Source organism: Colletotrichum lupini, chromosome 6, assembly GCF_023278565.1.
Source record: "Colletotrichum lupini chromosome 6, complete sequence".
Classification (NCBI taxonomy): Eukaryota; Fungi; Ascomycota; class Sordariomycetes; order Glomerellales; family Glomerellaceae; genus Colletotrichum; species Colletotrichum lupini.
This window is the reverse complement of record NC_064679.1, coordinates 2,543,361-2,564,180: the sequence shown is the minus strand read 5'-3', so window position 1 is coordinate 2,564,180 and position 20,820 is coordinate 2,543,361. Positions and strand designations below refer to the sequence as shown.

The following is a 20,820-nucleotide window of genomic DNA, read 5'->3' as shown; positions in this document are numbered from 1 at the left end:
GTCTCTTCAAGCGGGAAAATCAGTCGGTGCGGTTTCTTCTTCAATGAAATGTCACCCCTCTCCTCTGATTGGTCAGGATTGAAAGACTCGCCTTTAGTGGGAAACCCTCAAGCATGAGGTGCCCACCCCTTCCTATTCCCAGTAGCTCTCATGGAAGAAGACTTCAAGAATTCCAAAATTGACTACCTCAAAAGATTACAAAAAAAAATCACTAAATCTATGTTTTGGATTTCCTTCATACTTGGTTCATTTTCATAGTACTTGTAACGTCTAGTACTCCCCCCAGCAATATGCAGGATCTGAGAGTGAAAACAGACGGAAACCAGGTTGAGAAACCGAGGGAACATGGTACAAATCGAGATGTCGAGCAGCAACAGTCTATCGAATCCACGTACGAACAAGGTCCCTCAGTCTTCAAGTCTCTCGTTATTCTTGATCGGTTTCTAGCCGTCTGGATCTTTCTCGCTATGTTGATTGGCATTCTCCTTGGAAACTTTGTACCCAATGCCAGGCCAGCGCTGCAACAGGGTAAGTTTGCTGGCGTCTCTGTGCCGATAGGTAAGTTCTGACTCAACCAGCTCTTCAATACGTTATGCTTATAGACTCTAGCCGTTGGTCTGCTGGTGATGATGTACCCCATATTGTGCAAGGTTCAGTATGAGAAACTACACACTATCTTCCGTACGAGAGAGATTTGGATCCAACTCGGCTTCAGCATTATCCTCAACTGGATAGTGGCACCGCTATTTATGGTCAGTCTTCCATGCTTCCAAAGACAGTATCGAATAGCTGCTAACACAAAGGGCTTAGCTTGCCTTGTCGTGGGCGTTCCTACCGGACAAGCAGGGTCTCAGAAACGGCTTGATTCTTGTTGGAGTCGCAAGGTGCATCGCCATGGTGCTGATTTGGACAAGCCTGGTAAGAAAATCGCTAGTGATAAACTTATACGCCCAAGGTATGCTGACACTGTTGGTTGCAGGCAAGAGGAGATGGGAACTACTGCGCGATTCTCGTGGCAGTCAACTCTTTTCTGCAAATCGTCCTCTTCGCCCCTGTCGCCCTGCTCTTCATTCGAGTAATAGGTCAGGACTACAGTATCTCATCTATCTCTTACTCGACAGTGGCCTCAGCAGTTGGCATATTTCTTGGCATTCCTCTTGGTGCGGCCATCCTCACGCGGCTGTCACTGGTCTACACCACGGGGGTCGACACCTACAACAGCAAGGTCATACCTTTTCTGGCCCCTTGGTCACTCATCGGTCTTCTGTACACCATCATCGTCCTCTTCGCCTCTCAGGGCTCCCAAGTCGTCCATCAAATCGTCTCCGTGGTGCGAGTGGCGGCGCCGCTGGTGGTCTACTTCTCCGTCATTTTCTCGGCGACCCTGCTCGTCGCTCGCAGACTGGGATTCCGCTACGGCCTCGCATGCACCCAGGCCTTCACGGCGGCCAGCAACAACTTTGAGCTAGCCATCGCGATCGCGGTCGCGGCGTACGGGCCTGAGTCGGACGAAGCCCTTGCCACAACTGTCGGGCCGCTCATCGAAGTGCCGGTGCTTCTTGGACTGGTCTACTTTGTCAAGTGGTTTGCTAAGCGTTACAACTGGGAGGACTGAGCCGGAGCTTTCGCAAACGGCGCGATGAGACAAAAGCACATGTCGGTGTCATGGGGTCTAAGAGCATGCAGGAGCTAAGGTAGCACGAAAGTTTGCAGATGATGCCGTGCCGAAGGAGCTGAACTACCGATGCTCAATGTTGAGGGGAAACGAGTGCCGTCTATGATAGCTTTTCAGAAGCAACTGGATATCACTGCTTTGATAAATCGAAGTCCAAGTCGACTCCCAGGATTTTCGAAAGTGTCAGGTCCATGGTGTTGCAAGACGTCCACTGAACTTGGAATGATAAGGTAAAGATGCGGGGACCCTAGTGACTGAACCCTTGTCGGCCTTAGCGCACGTTGCGCTGCAACTGCCTGAAGTGACACCTCGGGTGCCCCAAGCTCCCTATCACCGTCCGCTTCTTGTTCCGCCTTGGACAGGATCCGTCCAGGTTCCGACCGCCAACTTGATTGTCAACACTCATCTTGATAACCTACAATCTCCCAATCCGACCCTCATCAACCACCACTTCACGACCGATTCGATCGATCCGCCTCCGCAACGAGACTCGAGTAGTCTGCGACCCCCGCACTGTATTTCTCATTGTCAACTTTTCGGCAGAGTCAGAGCAGCGGGGCTCCGTATCGCGCATTGGACCCCTAGGAGAACCCCGAGAACTATTTCCACGCCTTGCCGGAGCTTCCCTCCCACGATCCCGCAATGGAGTCGCTTCCCCGCGAGCTGATCGATGCGATCCTCCGGCAATGCGTCGCTTTATCACCCCGAAATCACATCCTGGACCTGCGTCTCGTATGCAGGGCCTTCGACCGCTTCCTAAAGCCCTTCGCATTGAGGACAATCGCCCTCGAATTCAGCCGTCTCAGCAAGAACAGCCGGCGGCGGCAGCCGGATATCGATTCTCTCCAGACAATTGGATACCACTGCAAGTCCATGTACATTGACTTGATGGTATTGCGCGATGAGTGTAAGCTAGAACACCGTCCCGAGTTCGCGAATTGTTGCTGATCCACCAACAGTGGAAGTAGAATTTCTGTCAACCATCTTCGATCGAATACCCTCGATGAAGCACTTCGTCCAGACACTCCAACGCCAGTACTGCATGTCACCTGCTAGCTTCACAACGCTGGACTACCGTCATACCCTCGAATCAATACTATTCAACTGCCAATTTGTTTCCTCACTACGCCTGAACCTCCCCTTTCAGCTCGTCGGCCACCGCTGCAATGCTGCAACAATGATTCTCGCGAATACCTTCTCCGCCTTCTCCCGCCGCCCGGAGGACTCTCTTTCACTCAAAACACTTGTGCTGGAGAACGTGTCTGACCAAGCTATTGTCGACCTATGGACCAACCCGTCCGATGTCCTTGCCATCATGCGCGCCATCCTCCAACTCGAGCACCTAGTAATATCCTTCCGTCGTCATGAAGTCGATCCTCCACGCGTGGCCTTTTACGGTACTTGTCTATGGGATCTAATCCACAATGCTGAGGTTCTACAGACCCTTTGTCTGTCCGGCACCGACGACGACCGTCCACCCAGAGGCCTCAAGCAAACAAAAGCCTGGAACATGACGATAGACGAGTGGAGGGCCCGCGCGCTTCCCTCTCCACCGATAACGCTTCCATGCCTGACGGCCCTCGAATTGAAGCGGGTCGAAATCACACCGGATGTCCTTCGATGCGCCGCACGCAACTTTGGCCAGACCCTACGCGAGCTGTACCTCAATGAGGTCTATCTGAAAGCGGAACAGGGTCATAACCTCAACGAAGACTCAAAGGAAATCCTATGGGTTGGTCTGCCGAATCAGCGGCCTGGTCTCCACGATGACTGGATGGCCATGATCATCCGGGAGTCGTGCCCGAAGCTCCAGACGTGCCGTGCTTCATTCCTCGGCTACGACCTCTACACCCGTGACGATCTGCCTCCGTCACCCGCGCCCTCATCCCCCGATTTCGACTTCATTGACCCCTGCGGGCTCGGCCGCTCCATCGCGCAGCGCTTCGTCGAAGTGGCACTGGGCTACTACCAGCCGCCGCAGTCGGACGGCTCACCCGTGTCTTACCTGCCGGCTCTGGCCTCCAACGACTACCTCCTCACTCAGATGCGGCCTAGAACACGCGCGTTGCGGGTCACAGAGTACGACGTTAATGCCTACCAGACGGCGGTGCGGAACTCCACGAGCGGTTGGCAACGCAGCATCGACAGCGTTTTCCCCAACTGCAATAGCGGCACCCTCGAAGAACTTCACTACATTGCCGAGACTGCTTGCCAGGGCATGAATGAGATCCAGAGGCAGCGCAATGAGCACGCCGGCCAAGGGGAAGGGGGCGAAGGCGGAGCCGGTGATGGCGAGAATGGCGGCGGCGGCGGAGGAAACCTGGCAGAGAATCTGCTGAATCTGAACTTTGCAGAGGAGTGATGGAGTTTCCCGAGACGCTGCATATAATGGGCAGGCTACTGAGTAGCATTGCACGACTTTGTCAACATTACACGGACTGTTCTTTTTGAAAGGTTCTCAAAGACATGGATGGATTGGTCGCGGCCAAGCGTTTGAACGATACGAAATTTTGCTTCCTAATAGCAGCGATGGCAAGCTGGTCAAATGGTTTCTCTGGTAGAGTGTGTGCTACCATTCTTCTTCTTCATTATACCCCTCCAGCCCTGTTCTAGAAAATTTCAATTGCTTACTATGCCTAATGCTCCTTTTTTTGAACCCCTCCTTTATATATGATGATGATGTTTCGGTCATAATGCCAGCGGTAGTCGATGGACTTTTCCGTCTCTAGCTCGTAAGATAATTCCCAAATCGAATGCAGCCACCCTCCCTTTGAAAAACAGGCGAACTGAATTCTAGATTCCTTTCGTAGAATAAAAATCCATCCAAAATGTCAAGAAATGCGCCTCTCTCTCTCTCTCTCTCTCTCTCTCTAGCTAGTCTAGTGACCGTTGACGCCGTTGGAGCCGTTCTTCTGCTCCGCGACGGCCTTGTCGAGGGCCTGCAGGACATCGCGGCGCAGGTCCTCTGCGTCCTCGACGCCGCAGCTGATGCGGACGAGGTCGTCAAAGACGCCGACGGCCTCGCGCTGGTCCTTGGGGATACCGGCGTGGGTCATGCTGCTGGGCACCTCGACGAGGGACTCTACGCCGCCGAGGGACTCGGCGAGGGTGAAGATGCGGGTGAGCTGGCAGAAGCGCTCGGCGGCGGCGTGGCCGCCCTTGATGCGGAAGGAGAGCATGCCGCCGCCCATGCCGTTGCGGTGCTGCTTCTTGGCGATGGCGCGGTGCGGGTGGGAGTCGAGGCCGGGGTAGTTCACGGCGATGACGTTGTCCGAGGCCTCGAGGGCGGTGGCGACGGCGGTGGCGTTGGCGGAGGCCTCGCGGGCGCGGAGGTGGAGGGTCTTGAGGCCGCGGTGGGCGAGCCAGCAGTCAAAGGCGGAGGGGACGGCGCCGATTGCGTTTTGGAGGAAGCCGAGGCGTTGCTTGAGGTCCGGGGAGTTGAAGGCCGCGACGCCCATGACGACGTCCGAGTGGCCGTTGATGTACTTTGTGACGGAGTGGACGACGATGTCGGCGCCGAGGTCGAGGGGGTTCTGGACGTAGGGGGAGAGGAAGGTGTTGTCGACGACGACCATGATGCCGTGCTGGTGGGCCTGGGTGACGACGGCGCGGACGTCGACGAGGCGGAGGGTCGGGTTGGAGGGGCTCTCGATCCAGACGAGCTTGGTGGCCGGGGTGATGTGGGCCGAGATGTCGACCTCGATTTCCGGAGTGAAGGTGACTTTTACGCCGTGGGCTTTGGCGACCTGGGTGAAGTAGCGGTGGGTGCCGCCGTAGACGTCCGAGACGGAGATGACGTGGGAGCCGGCGGCGAGGGACTGGAGGACGACGGCGGTGGTGGCGGAGCCGGAGGAGAAGGCGAGGGCGTATTTTGCGTGCTCGAGGGCGGCGACGGCCTGCTCAAAGTTGTCGCGGTTGGGGTTGCTGGAGCGCGAGTACTCGTAGACGCCGACGGGCTTGCCGACGCTGGTCTGGGCGAAGGTCGTGGAGAGGGAGATTGGCTCGATGACGGCGCCGGTGACGGGGTCGTGGGGGGAGCCGGCGTGGACGGCGAGGGTGCCGAAGTTGTGGACGGGCGAGGGCGCCCGCGGAGGGGTCTCGATGGGGTGCTCGGCGACGGGGACGGTCATTGTTGCGCAACGTGCGATGGAGGGGATCGTTGTTTCGTGATAAGAAGAGCTTTGGCGGGGTAGTAGATTGCGACTATCTTCTGAAGTGAGAAGAAAGGATGAAGAGTCGAGGGTATCTAGAAAATGCAGAAAGAAGGATGAAGAAGAAAAAAAAGTAGGCTCGAGAGAAAAATATCCGGGCTACGTCTCGGGGTTTGTGCGAAATAAAGTCGACGGTAACCGAGTCGAGTCGCGGGGTCGTTTTTTTCTTGTAGTTTGTTACGTTATGAAGAGTAAAAAAAAAAAAGTAGCTCGAGTCTCGGTAGGATGTTTAAGGTGGAAATTGCCCCGCTACACTCCGGTGACCGAAAAAGACGACGGTGCTTTGTGTCGGGGATGCCCCAAGCTCCGAATTGGTAAGTAGGAATCAATCACGCAATCGCGCGCCTGCTGACCAAGACGGTCTGGTTTTGGTGAGTCAATGGGCTGATTTTGGTGGTTGGGGGTGGTAGCTGAGGTGTCTAGACGGGCTGAGAGAGACGTTTTCGGTGGTTTGTTGTTTCTGATTATCGTCAACCTCTGGTCTTATTTACTTTGCGCCCTTGTCTTGGAGGGGCACGTTGAGGTACCGGGGTTTGTTTGGCGGAGACTGGCGGTCTGCGAGCAGGGAAGAACGAGCTGCTCCAATGACTCCCGATTATTCGCACGGGTTGCAGCTTTGCGTGGATGGCTGAGGATGGCGCAATCCGGAGCTATGCAAGGCACTGAGCTCTTGTAGGCAGGTGATGAGGTGCTCGAGGGATTCCCCAGGGTTTTCGATCGGAGTGATCGGAGTGATCGGGAAGGTCCAAGATACGTGTGTGGAGGGGCTACGCAGTAGTGTAACTGTGTAAGGCAAGGTAAGGTAAGGTAGTGTAGAGCTCAGAAATGGGCAGAGGTTCATATGAAATCACATTTTATATCTCGGTTTCCCCCTGGATGACGCCTTCGATTTCAAACATGTCAAAAGATTCCCCAAGCACACACCGCCTCCTGCTAGAAGCTGACGCGATTGAACAGGGCGCAGGCTGAAAGCCTGAGAACGAGCTGGAGCTGAAAATTTGATGAGCAAACGTGGTTCGATGAGCTTCCGTCATCACAAATCCCAATGATGCACAATGTAGAGTTTGCCTGTCGCTGTCCTTTTTTTTTTGTTTCCCTTTTCGCCGACCAAGGTAATACTACCTGCCTCGACTGGTAGGTATGTATCCGTAAGCTGCCTTTGCTGACAACACCTTAGTAGCGCACACCATGGCATGGGCACCTTGAGGCAAGTGTCAACCGTTGCGGCACACGATTCCGTAACAGGGTCCTTTTTTCGGGGTCTTGGCTCCGCAGGTCCGCATTGCTGACATATCGACTTCTTGCACGGGAATTTTTTTGCTGTACCTTGAAAGATAAGGCATGGTGAGGTGGAAGAAAGCTGCAAGCTGCATGTGGTATCATTGCGCACCAGAGATTGGCCAGTACCGGGGAAGAAACTCAAGGCCGAACGGGGGGGACCTAATAGAGCAGAGCGGCCGGGAGAACTGCGGAAAGGTGGGGTACAAGAAACCCGGCTCGGCACAAGCGGCGGCCAGCTTCGGCCCTACGTACTGCGTACAGGCTTCATAATCCACCTTCCTCCTCGCTTTCTTTCCCACTCTCCTGACTAATGCAACCGCTTACAATATCCTATCTCGAACCCCAACAACCACCGTGCTACCTCAGAAAGCGAAGCTCAAGGTTTTCTCTGGCGGACAACCACACACCACCTCATCCTACCTTACTGTATTACTGTACGGACAGGTAAGGTATTAGATAGTATGATAGATAGTCCACCACACCATCACCACCCCTCCGGCTCCCAGACAGCCGCCTCCTCACCCCAACTCCCTGCCTTACACTCACCTTGTACTACACCGCACACACAACAAGCTTTCACGTCGAGAAAAACTGTCAACACACTCACCAATCCCTGCCACACACCAAAACAATGCAAGCGTCGTAGACGCGTTAAAACGGGCCAGCGGCCGAGTTTGACAGGCTTGGGGTTGTTTTTCTTCTCAGATCCTCTGGCTGGGAAAAGTGACAAATACCCGGGCGGGCGCGCGCTGGGGTGCGCAAGGGGGCAGGGAGGAAGAAGAAGGGAATTTGCCTAAGCTTACCCATGCCATTGGGACAGCTCAAGGGAAATGAGTTCCATCTACGGATTTAGGGAGGGAAAGGGGGGGCTTGTGAGCGTTTTCACATGTTACATCTGGGTCGCAGCAAAAGAATAAAAACGAAACTTCCAACCGCCCCCCTTCGACAGCGCATCGTCAACAAAACAAGGCCACGAGACCACGGGCACAGCTCGGCCCAATTCGGAAGGTCTTTCGCGTATAGGTCTCCCAGTTGTTCCTTCCCCGTCTGCCAGACTGTCGGACTATTGCGACCATGTTCCCTGGTCGTCCATCCAGCGTAGCCAGTTCTGCGGGAGTAATTGCGAATAGGTAGGTAAAGGTGAGTACGTAGGGCCCGTAGAGGTCACGTTAAGGTGTGTGTTCGCCCTCTAGGTCCCATTCTTTCTTACAAATTGATCTGCCTGGGTTCATACACAGCCTACCTTACTTTTGTAGAGCTGGTTGCCTTTTGCCCGTCTAGGCTCACTCAAACACCACCACTAACCTACCTTACCTTACGGATACCTTCCATTATCAACTTACCTAGCCACACACGGGTACGTTACGACACTTGGCCTCTTTACGAGCGACTCGCGTTAGAGAAAAGACTCCCCTTCATCCTATCGTCTGTGCCGCCCTCCATGCTCGCTCGGACTGCGCAAGGATAGCCGGCCAGCCCTACGCCCACGAAGAAAATTAGTCTGTCACTAAAACGTTGTCTCGAAACCTTGTTCGAAGCTCTGCACCCACAGCACAGGCGCTGGCGGCGATCACGGCCCTTTTCTCCTTTGGGAAGTGTTGCTTTTTTTGGCACTGGGTCCACCCTGCTCTCTGGCTTGGGCGTCCTTGCATGTCAAGGTCAAAAGTCAACCCTTCTCAAAACTGGCAGGCCGCAGAACGAACATGCCTACGTGACAGCATAGTACGGAGTACAATCATACAGAGTCAGCCGTTCGCGCCCTTCCGTCTATCGCCGATCATTGCAGAAATGCCGTGCCGTCTTTGCGGACTTAGCTCTCTCGATGGACCATATTCTCAGACGGGGGTACCGCGTCCATCTGTTCTCTATATGTCAAAGGCGCAGACGCCATAAGTGAAGGACCAGAGTTTGAAAGCAATTGGAAACAACTTGTTAGACGAAACGCTAAGTCCGAATAACCGATTGCCCCTTTCAAACGAAAGGTCCGCGGCCTTGCTATGCGCAGTCATCCAAACAATACTCATAACGACGCCCTTTTACATACCTTGTATGCACTGTCGGCGATGCCAGTGTCATCTTGAATACTGATTCTAGGTATGAAAAGGCATGCACGGCGCGTCCACAAAGGCTTTTCAACTCTGAGACAAAATTCCAAGGCTCAGCTTTGCGTTGCCTTTACCTCTCTGCTAGCCTTCACGTCTTGCTTCAACGAAACAATTGGCAGTGACACCTCGAGAGCCGCTGGCAGAGATAGCTGCAAAATATCCCGCTGAATACAATTCGATACTCGTAATGGAGTAATGAGTGATATTCCCCCGCAGAGGTACCCCTCTCACGAGTAACCTGGAAATTATTTGGGAGGATCGCCCCAAGAGGTTACGATACTGTCGACCAAATGGCGCGTCGTCCAAATATCGTGCTTCATTTCTCCGGGACTGACTATCCAGCTTGGCTAGCATCGACTGTGGAGTATATTTCGTCAGCCGCAAGCTATCAGAGAGTAAGCTTCAGATGAAGTCCGATGTGAAAAGCCGTATAGTTGCCTACCTTGTTACATGGCCCCCTTTGGATGGGCCCGAAGAGGCTGGTGTCGCGAGTGAACTGGTGGGTGAAGTGGCTAAGGTATAGTCCGTAAACATCCACAACTCGTTGCTCTACCGACTAATCGAGATCGATAATCGACTGAGCTTACAGTTACAGATCTGTACGCTACAGCTCACATGTCGAAGAATGCCAAGAGCGTATAAAGTTGGTAGTTGCTCAAAGGCTTCTGTCAGGAGCCGTCAATCAGCTACACTCAGCAGCCCTTCCTTCGAATTGGTGGATAACCACGTTTCCAATTTGTGAACTAGCGGGCGAACCTGCAGATGCGACTTATGAGTTTGCTGATCTCAGCGCCAGTTGACTCGGTTGGATGTCACAAAGGGTTGCTTTCGGCTCAATGCGTGGCTACACTGGCCGAGGCCCTCGCTTCTTTTCCGGCGCATTCGACTAGGTAATGCACTTAGCAAGCGGTCAAACCTGCAACCTGTAAGTCTCGTGAGAGTCAACTTTGAGGTTAGTTACCTTGGAGCAAAGTGCATTTCAACCGATGTTTTGCTCACTTCAATCGAGTGTTCTCTCGGGTGAGACAGACTTGAAGCGGCAATGGCACTAGGCCCGAAAAGAGCACCAACTCCCAAACCCTTTCAACCCTGCAGGATAGCCGTTGCATTGCTGATTGCGAACCAACTGTCCATGCTCGTGACAGTCAACGACGGACTGAGCTGGCCGGATCATCGTTGTTGGCTCTTCGGCCTGTAATCCGTCTCCGATGAATCAATGCCATCCGCGTCTCCGGACGCTATCGACCCCTCTAACCTAGAATTGCATCATTCTTGTCAAGCGTCTTGTCAACGTTCCATCCGGTGGTCGGAACAGCGGACAAGCCGCGGGGGGGAAGTCGGTAGCGTCCCCGCCAGTCCGGGGTTGTCCCAGGCAATGTCTGTGGGCAAACCCATGTGCGACATCAACCATGAAAGGCTTGGCTCTTTTTCATCTTTGATAGGAGGGTTCTTCTAGAAACCCTCCTTACCTCCTCTCCGGCGGCCGGCGGTTATTGTTGCTGTACGCTCCGCATGTTTACGTATCTAGCCTTGCCTCATGTGCTAGATGCCGGCCGCATCACCCAAACTGCTCTTGGTTCCCTCCTCACGCCAGCTCCATGCAAGACCCCAGGATTGTTTCAATCGACATGCCTTGCATGTGCGGCTTAATCGACGGCAAGGAAAAGAGGTGTCCAAGCCTCCTTCAGATCTACGTCAGCCCCCTTTCCTTCCCGTCACACCCCTCGGATGGCCTGGACTCCGACCCAATGGCGGGTATAGGGTTCCTGCGCGCACACCACGCCCGCGAGCTCTCGGAGCTCTTTGATTCGACCATGGTCGCCGCCATTCAACCTTGGAGGACACCACATCCCGTCCTATGCTAGGTTTCCACACACTTGTAGATCGCAGATCATATTGGTTGGCGATTATCGACGGAACGTTTTGCCCAATTAAACATGGATTTGACAAGTTCAACGGGCGCCACACCTTGGAAACAAGAGCTCGTGGCGATGCAACAACTGTATATGGGAACCAGCGCGTCGACAATGTTCATCTGCCGACATATCCTTTGCAACACTCGATAGCCAGTTGACGCGTCGCTGCGGTTGCATGTCTCGTGAGCCGTGCGTAATGCTTAAGCTGTTAAAGAGAAGCAAATGAGGCTGCAAAGGTCCAACGGACGGGGTTCGGCGGGTTTTCCACGAGGATGGACAACGCGGAGTCGGGTTCATGAATTTCGTTCGTCTGACGTTTGGCCTATCTGCCCGGCTTCACCGTCGGGCAATCTCTGTGTGTTCTGCAATCCGCCCGGACCATGCACGCTCGTCATCCCTTGCCCCCGACTCATGTTGGAGGAAACTTCAGATTTTGAATTTTTCCTCTCTCGCCGGCAAAGATGCCGGAGGAAAAGAGGAGTCGGAGGTAGAAAGTGTTTTGAAAAGGATACCAGGCGATGTTGGTGCTGGCACTGAGAGCAGGGCTGAGGGATGATTTGACATCTTACCCTACCCTACCATTAGTCTTCCGGCAACCAGAGGCGACAACGAGAACGACAAGAAGTGAGGGTTTCTGTTTGACAGAGACAACTGGCGTAAGCTCGCAGGCGCTCTCCTCCGATCCGTCCGCTCACCCGCCCGCTCCGTGTGGGAGGTTGTCTCGTCGTGGGGTCATGCCGACCAATCTCGCAGCTTCTCGGCCTTGTCGTCTCTACTCGTCCATCAAGAAGCGAAACGCCCAAGCGGGGACACCGCGGACTGTTAGTCCTCCACTGTCCACTGCATGTTAAGGGACTTTCTTGTAGGGAAAAGAACGCACGGCGCAGTTCTTGCTCTGTCAGTGGGAAACGGTACCCGTTGTGGTCGTTGCGGTGGGCACGCAGGGTGGTAGGTAGACGTTGCAAAAGCCATGGGGTATTTGACTGTGACGTTTGGACTTTGAACCCTGCCCTATTCGGTCTTACTGCCTTGCTCTTGCTGCTGCTGCCCAGCTGGTCGGTGTGTTGGCCACAGCGGACGGGGACCGGGTCCGATGAAGTTGACTTGTCGGGTTCGTACTCCGTACCTCGTACCTTATTCAAAGTGTAGTCCTCAGTAGGCGTAGGCACGGGACTGGTTGTGAATGCTGAGCGTGAGCGAGCGCACATGTCAGGCAGTTCGAGGTAGGTGACACGATGGACTCAAATGGACGATTGATACCCCAATGTGTGTACTTTGGGATATTCTCGGCGCAGAATTCATAGGGACTTTTATCCGCAGCAAGAATTCCCCATGTTGAGCCGCCTGTGAAAGTACTTGGGGGGCTGCAGGGGTCAGGAAAGTTGTGCATTAGCCCTAGTGGCTACATTCTATACTCCGAAGGTTCGTAGCATATACGTATGCTCTCCGTAGACTGCAGCTATGCATGTTGGTTAGGTATTCGCCCGTCGATCCTGTTAATCCGTTTTCCTTGTTGATGTCGTCGGCTCCGCGGATTTTGGTCTGATTGTCGGACTGTGTATCCTTACGGATTGTGGTAGTGTTGTGTGAGAGCAAGGTGTGGATCTTGTCAGCGTGGACTATGGCGTGGCGGAGCATGACGGTGACAGACGTAAAGTCCCATGCGTAGCTGGAGTTTTACCCGGTAGGAAGTAAGGTACTTGCCAATTGTACGGCGTTAAGGAGAGGCGGACTTGTACCTGCCTATCCGTCCGGCAACAAGGTTAAGAGGTACCTCTGGTATCACTGTGGAGTCTGAGTTGACAATTCGCCGCAACTCGATTCGGTTAGTGTGGAGGGCAGGCTGCACAGCCCGCAGCCCGCAGCTCACGGCCCACGGCCGCAAATGTCAGTGACTCTGCTTCCCATCCGGGCCATTCCCCCCTGCACCTCCTTCTCCTTCCATTCTGCCCCACGACAGCACAGCAATCAGCGGGCAACCACAACATAACCGTTCAACGCTAGACAGGAAGGGGGAAAAACGTCTTTTCATTCTTCAGACAAGAAAGAAAGAATCAAAACTTGTGACTTTGACACCGTTCCCCGACCCCCAGCCTCCCCCGACGCCGATATTAACACACCTCGTCACCTTGACTGCAACAACCTGGATGTTACAACCAGCCCGGCGTTCAACTCGACTTCTCCCAACCTTACCTTGATTGCTCTTCCTTGCTTCAACTCAAACCCTACCTTCTCTTATTTGCCTCCACTGCTTACACCTCACAAAAGGCACTTGCACCCAGCACTGCCAGTACTTTGGTCCAAGCTTTGGGCCTGGTCCGTCCTCTGTCTCCTCATAACAAGTTGCTCTCTTGCTCTTGCGATACGGATTCCCTTTCTGGTCTTATTATTTTGTTGATTCTTGGGTATCCGTACGGAGTTGACGGTCCCATAAAGAGAAAGGACCAGCACTTGGGCCCACAACAGCGCAAACGCAACACGCATATCCCCGGGCCCCCGGTCCCTCGAACCCCGAATCGTCAATCTCCACAACTACAACTTAGCCAGTCTACCCCGAAACTTCGACACCATCATTCACTTCATTTCTTTTCTTCCTTCCATTCCCATCTGCCTCATTCAACTGCCCTTGGCGCCTGTCAACACCTTAAAGACAACCCCGCCCCCAGCTTTCTTCAACACTTGCACCACGTCAATAAGATTGCCTTCCTGTTATGCTCCTCGGCCCCTTATATTTGAGCCCCCACGAGACACAGACGTCGACGTCAACATTGACCCCCCAGTTGACGACACGTGAAGACCAACCCACGCTCACCTTATAGAGTGGGACCCCGCCGACCTGATCACTGCTTTGGCACCCAATCGTCAACATCCTCAACTGTCGCCAACATGCCTCCGAGAAGATCACACAAAAAGTCGAGAGCCGGCTGCAAGCGTTGCAAGTCGCGCAAGATCAAGGTACTGTCGCCCCTCTACAGACTTCGCTTCCGGTCGCCTTTACAAAGTATGCCTATGTTGGCTGACATTGGCAACCTGATAGTGCGATGAAGTCCACCCAAGGTGCGGCAACTGCCTCAAGCACGGCGTGCCGTGCGACTTCGAGAACCCCGACATGTTCGACGAACTCCTCACCGCCCTCACACCCTCGAATACCCAATCGTCACAGTCTCCCATTGACAGAGCCTCGTCCACAGCACCATCCCCATCAGCACACCGGGCAAAGACTCCCTCTTTTTCTGGCTCACCACCTGCCATGAACTGCTCACCGCTCTACACCACTCCTTCTACTGCTGCCGTATCTGCCACGACGACACCTAATAATCGACTTCTCGAGTTACGGTTGATGCACCAATTCACTTCCATGACCTCCCGTACGCTAGTGGTGAACACACCCGCCACGCAGGATATTTGGACAAACACGGTTCCGAGGCTGGCCTTCGGCGGTGCCACCTACCTGGCGGATGCTATGCTTGCCGTTGCTGCATTACACCTGCGCTCTTTCAATCCAGACGACAGGGCCCTCATCAGAGCATCTCATTCGTACATGGCATCTTCGCTAGCGGCATATTGCACAACTTTGCAAAACGGCATTACTGAGGCCAACGCAGAGTCTCTCTTCCTCACAGCAGCTCTGATTGCTTTCCAGTCAACAGCTACACGAATCTTTATCCGCGACGAAGCCGACCCGAGCGACCCTTCAAGCGCCTATTCTCTACCACTTTCTTGGTTCCACGCTTTCCAGGGTGTCAAAACGGTCGTGGCAACATCTTGGCCTTGGATTCGCAATAGCGGCGTTGTCATTCCCATCATCGACTCGCAACCCGTCCTCCAGCTGGATCTCGATGCGACCTCGCCCACCTCTTTCTTTGGAAAGTTGCTCGACAACTTGGACGAGGAGCTTCAAACCGAAGACACTCTTATGGCTATGTCAACTAGGCAATCGTACCAGCATGCTATCGCCGTTCTCAACTGGGCACACAAATTGCCTCATCGCGGTGCCGCCCTCGCTTTCCCCGCCACCGTGTCAAAGCGCTTCATTGAATTGCTAGAAGAGCGTCGACCTCGCGCCCTGACAATTCTTGCTTGCTTCTTCGCGCTGCTGAAAGGATTCGAGTCAGCAGTGTGGTGGCTAGATGGTGTTGCTCGGAGAGAAGTCATGGGCATTGTCTCCCAGTTTGAAGCCACAAGCCCTTGGTGGGAGCATCTTGAGTGGCCCGTGCGGATTGCACTCTACAAGAACACCATCATTCCACCAGAAGTCTGGGGTTCAGACTGGGTTACCGAGGAAAGCAAGGCAGAAAAGGGCCACAACATGACTGCCGAGTCCTTTGTGAACCACATCGAAATTCTGACTGGTGTTTTTCAAAAAGCACAGCAAATCCCGGTGACGGGCATCACAGTCCCGGCGAACGCAGTGTAAGCGCAACAGCTGGCTATTACGCAGACACACTCGACGTATGGGATCACGCAAACTCCAGATTGGCGAATGCTTAGATTGGCCGATCTTGACGGCGCGAGAAGTGTACATAAGAATGGAATGGTAGGAGTCACGGATAGTAGGAGTTTCATGTGGCAAGGCTGCGGGTGGGTAACCTCTGGACGGAAGGCATTACGCATAGACAGGCCACTTTTGTTTCGACTTTACTTGTCTCCTTGCGGACCACAGGCCGTTCAGAGGAAAGGACGAGACGAGGATCTATCATCATCACAACACATATGGGTCAGGATTTTATGAGGGACTGTGGTCAAGCATTTTCGCGGGAATGGATGGGTACGGTGTTTTTTCTTTCTTTCGGATATCATATAACGGCTGATAGCGGGGTTCTACAGCCAGGACAGCTCAGGCAGAGCATATCTTTGACACATTTCTAGCATATGAATTTGATGACATCACGGATTGGACTTTTTTGAGAAATGGAAACAAGGCCGGACAAGTTTTCCCTGTGACGAGGGACCACCCCTGAAAAGAGACGAACAGACGTTGGATTGTCCCGGCCATGTGCTTACCTAGCCAAATATGCCATCTGCTTGCATACAAGATTTGACAGCTGCTTACCGGTAGTTAGATGATGTTGCTTGCTCAGTTCGGACGAGTTTTCCCGACACACTCTCTTTTTGGCGATGCCGAGGGGCGGCCAAGTCAACGTTCATGCGCGCCATGTGATTGACGTCTGCCGGCCGGCCGGTCCTGTGCCGCACCTTTCCAAGGTTCTCTCTCTCTCTCTCTCGCTTTTGCCGCAAGCTCTTCTAGTAGAGTGTTTCCAAGGCAGGTCTTACCGCTGGTATCGAGGCTTACTGAACCATGATCCGTCTTTTCTTTTTCTTAGGGGCTGTTCCACCTTAGCTTTTTGGTTACGGTAGATCTGGCCGATCTGTGTTTCTTGCCCCCTCCAGGCTTCTCTCGACCGTTGTGCCCTGTCTGCCGGGTGTCTGTTGCCGAGGTTCCCTGGGCCCTGGCCTTCTTCAGAGAAGCGAGGTCTGGATTCCTTCCACTTGAGACGAGTGGGCCCTTGTGTGTGCACCCACTGTTGATGAGGGCAGGTCCTCAAGCATGTGGGTGCCCGAATGAAGGGAAAGTTGGGAGAGAAAGCCGGAGTTGGCTGATGGGTGCTTGGCATATGACAGGCACGGGTTGAGAGTAGTCTTCTAACCTGAACTCTGGGCATGTGGATATAAATAGTATACTGTCCATTTATGGACAAGAAGAGAATCACCGGGGAAGCCTCCCCGCTTCGATATTCCCGACCGGGAAGGAAAAGCGGGGAAAATGGGGCTCAAGGACGTTGACTTGTTGTCGGGGCCGCGGAGCGCCGCAGGAGAGGCGGAGAACGGGGATAGTAGGGGAATGGAGGCAAGAAGCGAAACACAGGAGGTTCCTCTCCGCGTAAAGCTATCTACCTCAGGGAAGTGGAGGTGACGACGCCTCCGGCATTGCTTGACTCGGGGGGGACCGGAGGACGGGGGTTTCGGTGTGGCGAATGGAGGATTATATGGGGGTACCCCCGAAGGCGGTTTTGATAGTTGGTTGCGGCTGTGGGTAGGTAGCGAGCGGTCAAGCGGTGTAAGCGGGCATCGGGAAGGGGGGGGACCATCGGAGTCGGTAGTTAGGTTGGGCTCCGCGGTCCTTCGGCATAGAGTGGGATGAATCATTTGACCCGCGGGTGAACCTGCGAGGAAGCAACGAAGATCTGCCGTGCGTGACTGGGCTTGACTTGCGGCGCATAGCGGTGGTCGTGGGGGTATGTCTCGGGAATGAAGGAGGTTTCTATGCCGAGCTCGTTCTGTTGGAGAGTAGTTTACGTATTCAAGAAATGTTGAACCCCGTCCCTGCGACTTGATACTCCCGTCAAGGTATGTAGAGTTCAAGTGCCGGGTGATATTTTCGGTCTTTGTCACGACGGGCATAGGAAGGTTGACTTTGACAGTGGGCTGTGAGTAGAACCCCAGAACCCCGGGGTTGGGTTTGTATCAAATAGCGATGTTCGCTCGGCAGTGGCTCCAACGTTTGTCGTCTTCGTTTTTGGAGTTTGCCCAAGCTTGGGACGTCAGCGGACGACTCGTACTTTGGATTTTTCCGGCGGTTAGGGATAGCCTCATGTAAGAGAATGGATGAGCGGCCAAACCAGTCCAGTCATAGTTACTTTGGTAAAGTAGTTCCGTTTTGAGTGTCCTGTTGGTGAACCTGCATGACCACATGTATTTAGAAAACCGTGATCAAGAGACGTTCATCCTTGAGACGTCAGTGAAGAGGGCGGCTCGGGCTTTTGGGCCCGGCAGGAGGGATGACCGTGGTGTAAGGATTCGATGAACGGATTCGCCATGGGGCTGAGCAACGTCCGACTTGAGTGTTCTGTTCGTAAAACTCGAGTGCGACCACGTGGATTGAGCTGGAACAATAAGAGAGCAGGTTCTGGGATTATCAGTGGACGACTCGTATTCTGTGTTCGGGTAAGGATGTATTATCGCGAGAGTTGAAAATCAGTCAGCTAGATGTAAGCGTTTTGTGTTCGAGTGTCCTGTTCTTCGTCTTGGGAGACCGCGTGCGCGGAAACCTTGGTCAAGAGGCTTTGATAGTTCAGCAGCATTCCTGACAGCTTGCGAAATTATTAGCTACCGCTGTAAAAGCTTGCAGTCAACGTCAGTTCTGTCGGCGGCGAGCTTGCTGAGACCAAGCCAAGGTTGGGTCATCGGTTTCTCTTGAAGAGATTTCTAAACCTTAGCATTAACCACTCCCAGTAACCCAAGATCCCGCCGGCAGTGAGTGTCTCAATCGAGTATGCCTAGGCAGAGTTGTCCCTCGCTCATTTCACGCCTCAGCATCCCGACTCTCCTTTCTCAGACTGAGAGAACGGGATCCGGAGGCTGGTCGTATTGGGAAGGTCGCCTATTTGTTTACCCGGCCCCTTTCCCCCATAGCTACCATACGGACGAGATGCTACTCGGAAGACATCCAATGCCCGTAGAAGACCGCCTTGACAGTTGTCAACTCACTAGGCTAGGTTCATCTATTGATCTAGTGCCCTCGACAACAACTACCACGGCATCGAGAAGCTTCCATGGAACCGGTTGTCACAAGCCAACCGGTTTCACTGCCAACATCATCCCGCATCTTCGATGAACTGCAGGTTGAGAAAGAGAAAGACATCATCTAGTGGGGTAACAATCGTGGGGTAAAGACGAAGAAAAACTTTAACAAAGTGACAGCCAGCCAGCCGCCCCCAGGATCATGAAGTTTCCACGAATCCATTCTCGAAAAGAGCCGGAATCCGGGGCTAGTGGTTTTGTTCTGGGGCAACTTGACGATGCGTCATTGGCGCGCATCCCATCGTTGGAGCCCCACGGGCCACTGCTAATCTGTTTTTTTTTTGCGGCTGCCCGCTATTGCTGCACGTAGCTGACCTGCCGACATCACGATCCACGGCAAATATTCGAAAAGAAGCAGCGAGGTCACAGTCACACACACAGTGACACATGGTGCGGGATGGGCTGCAGCGACGAAGCGAGCCGAGTCCCGTTTCCCGGGGTAATGTAGTGTGCTCCGTATTGGGCGAGAAATTGCTGCCCTCGTGACGATGTTGCACCACCCCAGCTTGGTCAAAGAAGAAGTTAGCGCCGACGGCTGTCATCTCAACTCGGATGGTATTCCGATCAACACATCACACTCTAACTTTCGCTATTGGATATCTGAATAGTCATAGGGTGCGTCGAGTGTTGGTCTGGAGTGATGATAAGGATGAATATTTGATCATTTTCCGATTGATTGTGTTTCGACAATAAATGAATGATGAGGCAGATAATTGCCCTTCTCCGCGTTCTCGATAAGCCCGGAGAATTTGATAAGTCGGACATGAGGATGGACATTCGCTAAAGCTGCGCGCTCGGGGATAAGTTGCAGGTGTTCGGATCATGGCTCCGGGCCAAGCTTATTTCAACATCCCCCCTGTCGAAATGTCAGCACGAAAAACCAAAATAAAGAAGGCTCTTCCGTTCTAGCCGGAAAGCAGCGATAGCCGCCATCGATTCTAGTGTGAACCTTGGGAAAAGGGTACCACGTGTGAGGCAAAGCTCGCGCCAACGGCTTCCGAACACAATGTTTCGTTCTCTTTCTTTTCCTCTTCCTCTTTCAAAGGGCGATCTCGGAAACTGAAACAGACCAGGGATGAAGCTGTTCGACCTGTCATCTCGGGTACGCAAGCCACTCCTCCGACCAGCTCGGGCCTTCTCTTACGACCCGCACTTTTGGCTGACGACTTTCCGGAGTGGCAGACGGCACTTATATTGAAAAGAGCGGGCTTATTGACGCCGAAGAGGGCGGCTGGATCACCTGAGTGCCCGCTACGCCAGAGAGTTGAGGGGCGCAGCTCGCTTGCTGCCCTCCCAGAGTCCCAGGCTCCCAGCAGCAAACGAAGGGGGTGGCCTAGGTTCGCCAAGTTGGGCCAGGTTGACAGAATGGGCAAGAAAGGGTGGGGAAAATAGGCCATGATTGGAGGAGTCGCCAATTCTTCCCTGACCAAGGAGTTGCGCGATGAAACGTCAAGCTCTCCACAGCCAACTGGGAGGGACGAGTAAATCGAGTATAGTCTAGTCAAAAGCTGGGTTGGGTTGCTTCTTGTTGGCTGTGGCTGTGGCTGGCCGGGCTGGCAGTTGGCTTTGGCAGTGTTTGGTAAGCAAACAGAAGCGGTTCGTCCCTTCTCTGCCGTAGCCGAGTACTGTAGTGTAGCACAGAGGATGGACTGGGCAATATGGATGAAGCAGACGCATGCCTGTCGGCTCCTCTTTGTCTTGTTAGTCTGACGGGTGTTGTGACCGGGGGAGGCTATACCAGGGTTACATTTCGTCTGGTGTCGCCTGCTGATTGCTGGTGAGTATTTGCTTCCGGTGACTATTGAAGCGGGGATTTCCAAGAGATGGGTTCGTAGGATCCCGTCAATTAGACGAAGGGACGGGACGGGTCTGTCTAGCTGATGCTCCGGAAAGGGGGCACCAAGAAGAGAGAGGTGGAGGAAGGAGTATATACCACGCTTGGGAGCAGGAATTTCACGAAGAAGGAGAGAAAGAGAGGGAAGCTTTACTCGTTCTTTGCCAGTCTTCTTCTTTACGCTGAGAGGGGCGTATGCTGTCTCCCTTTCTCTCCA

The 20,820-nt window shown here is 53.7% G+C and overlaps 5 protein-coding genes across 5 annotated transcripts; 4 read left to right on the top strand and 1 right to left on the bottom strand.

Moving 5' to 3' along the window:
• Positions 1–504: 504 nt before the first annotated feature.
• On the top strand, positions 505–1,615 carry CLUP02_12258 (arsenical-resistance protein; the record flags this gene model as incomplete). Its single annotated transcript, XM_049291222.1, has 4 exons — positions 505–528; positions 603–752; positions 811–918; positions 980–1,615. The coding sequence occupies 4 exons, from the start codon at positions 505–507 to the stop codon at positions 1,613–1,615; spliced, it is 918 nt and encodes a 305-aa protein (XP_049148367.1).
• Positions 1,616–2,317: 702 nt separating this feature from the next.
• Positions 2,318–4,037, top strand: CLUP02_12257 (uncharacterized protein; the record flags this gene model as incomplete). The annotated part of the gene is made up of 2 exons (XM_049291221.1): positions 2,318–2,582; positions 2,635–4,037. The coding sequence occupies 2 exons, from the start codon at positions 2,318–2,320 to the stop codon at positions 4,035–4,037; spliced, it is 1,668 nt and encodes a 555-aa protein (XP_049148366.1).
• A 517-nt stretch (positions 4,038–4,554) lies between these two features.
• CLUP02_12256 (Cys/Met metabolism PLP-dependent enzyme) lies at positions 4,555–5,805 on the bottom strand (the record flags this gene model as incomplete). The annotated part of the gene is made up of 1 exon (XM_049291220.1): positions 4,555–5,805. The coding sequence occupies one exon, from the start codon at positions 5,803–5,805 to the stop codon at positions 4,555–4,557; it is 1,251 nt and encodes a 416-aa protein (XP_049148365.1).
• Positions 5,806–10,870: 5,065 nt separating this feature from the next.
• On the top strand, positions 10,871–11,137 carry CLUP02_12255 (uncharacterized protein; the record flags this gene model as incomplete). The annotated part of the gene is made up of 1 exon (XM_049291219.1): positions 10,871–11,137. One exon carries the CDS (start codon positions 10,871–10,873, stop codon positions 11,135–11,137), a length of 267 nt encoding a protein of 88 aa, XP_049148364.1.
• A 1,712-nt stretch (positions 11,138–12,849) lies between these two features.
• On the top strand, positions 12,850–16,149 carry CLUP02_12254 (uncharacterized protein; the record flags this gene model as incomplete). Its single annotated transcript, XM_049291218.1, has 9 exons — positions 12,850–12,872; positions 12,951–13,075; positions 13,228–13,504; positions 13,655–13,978; positions 14,008–14,143; positions 14,226–15,601; positions 15,680–15,769; positions 15,852–15,956; positions 16,020–16,149. 9 exons carry the CDS (start codon positions 12,850–12,852, stop codon positions 16,147–16,149), a joined length of 2,586 nt encoding a protein of 861 aa, XP_049148363.1.
• Between the last annotated feature and the right edge of the window lie 4,671 nt (positions 16,150–20,820).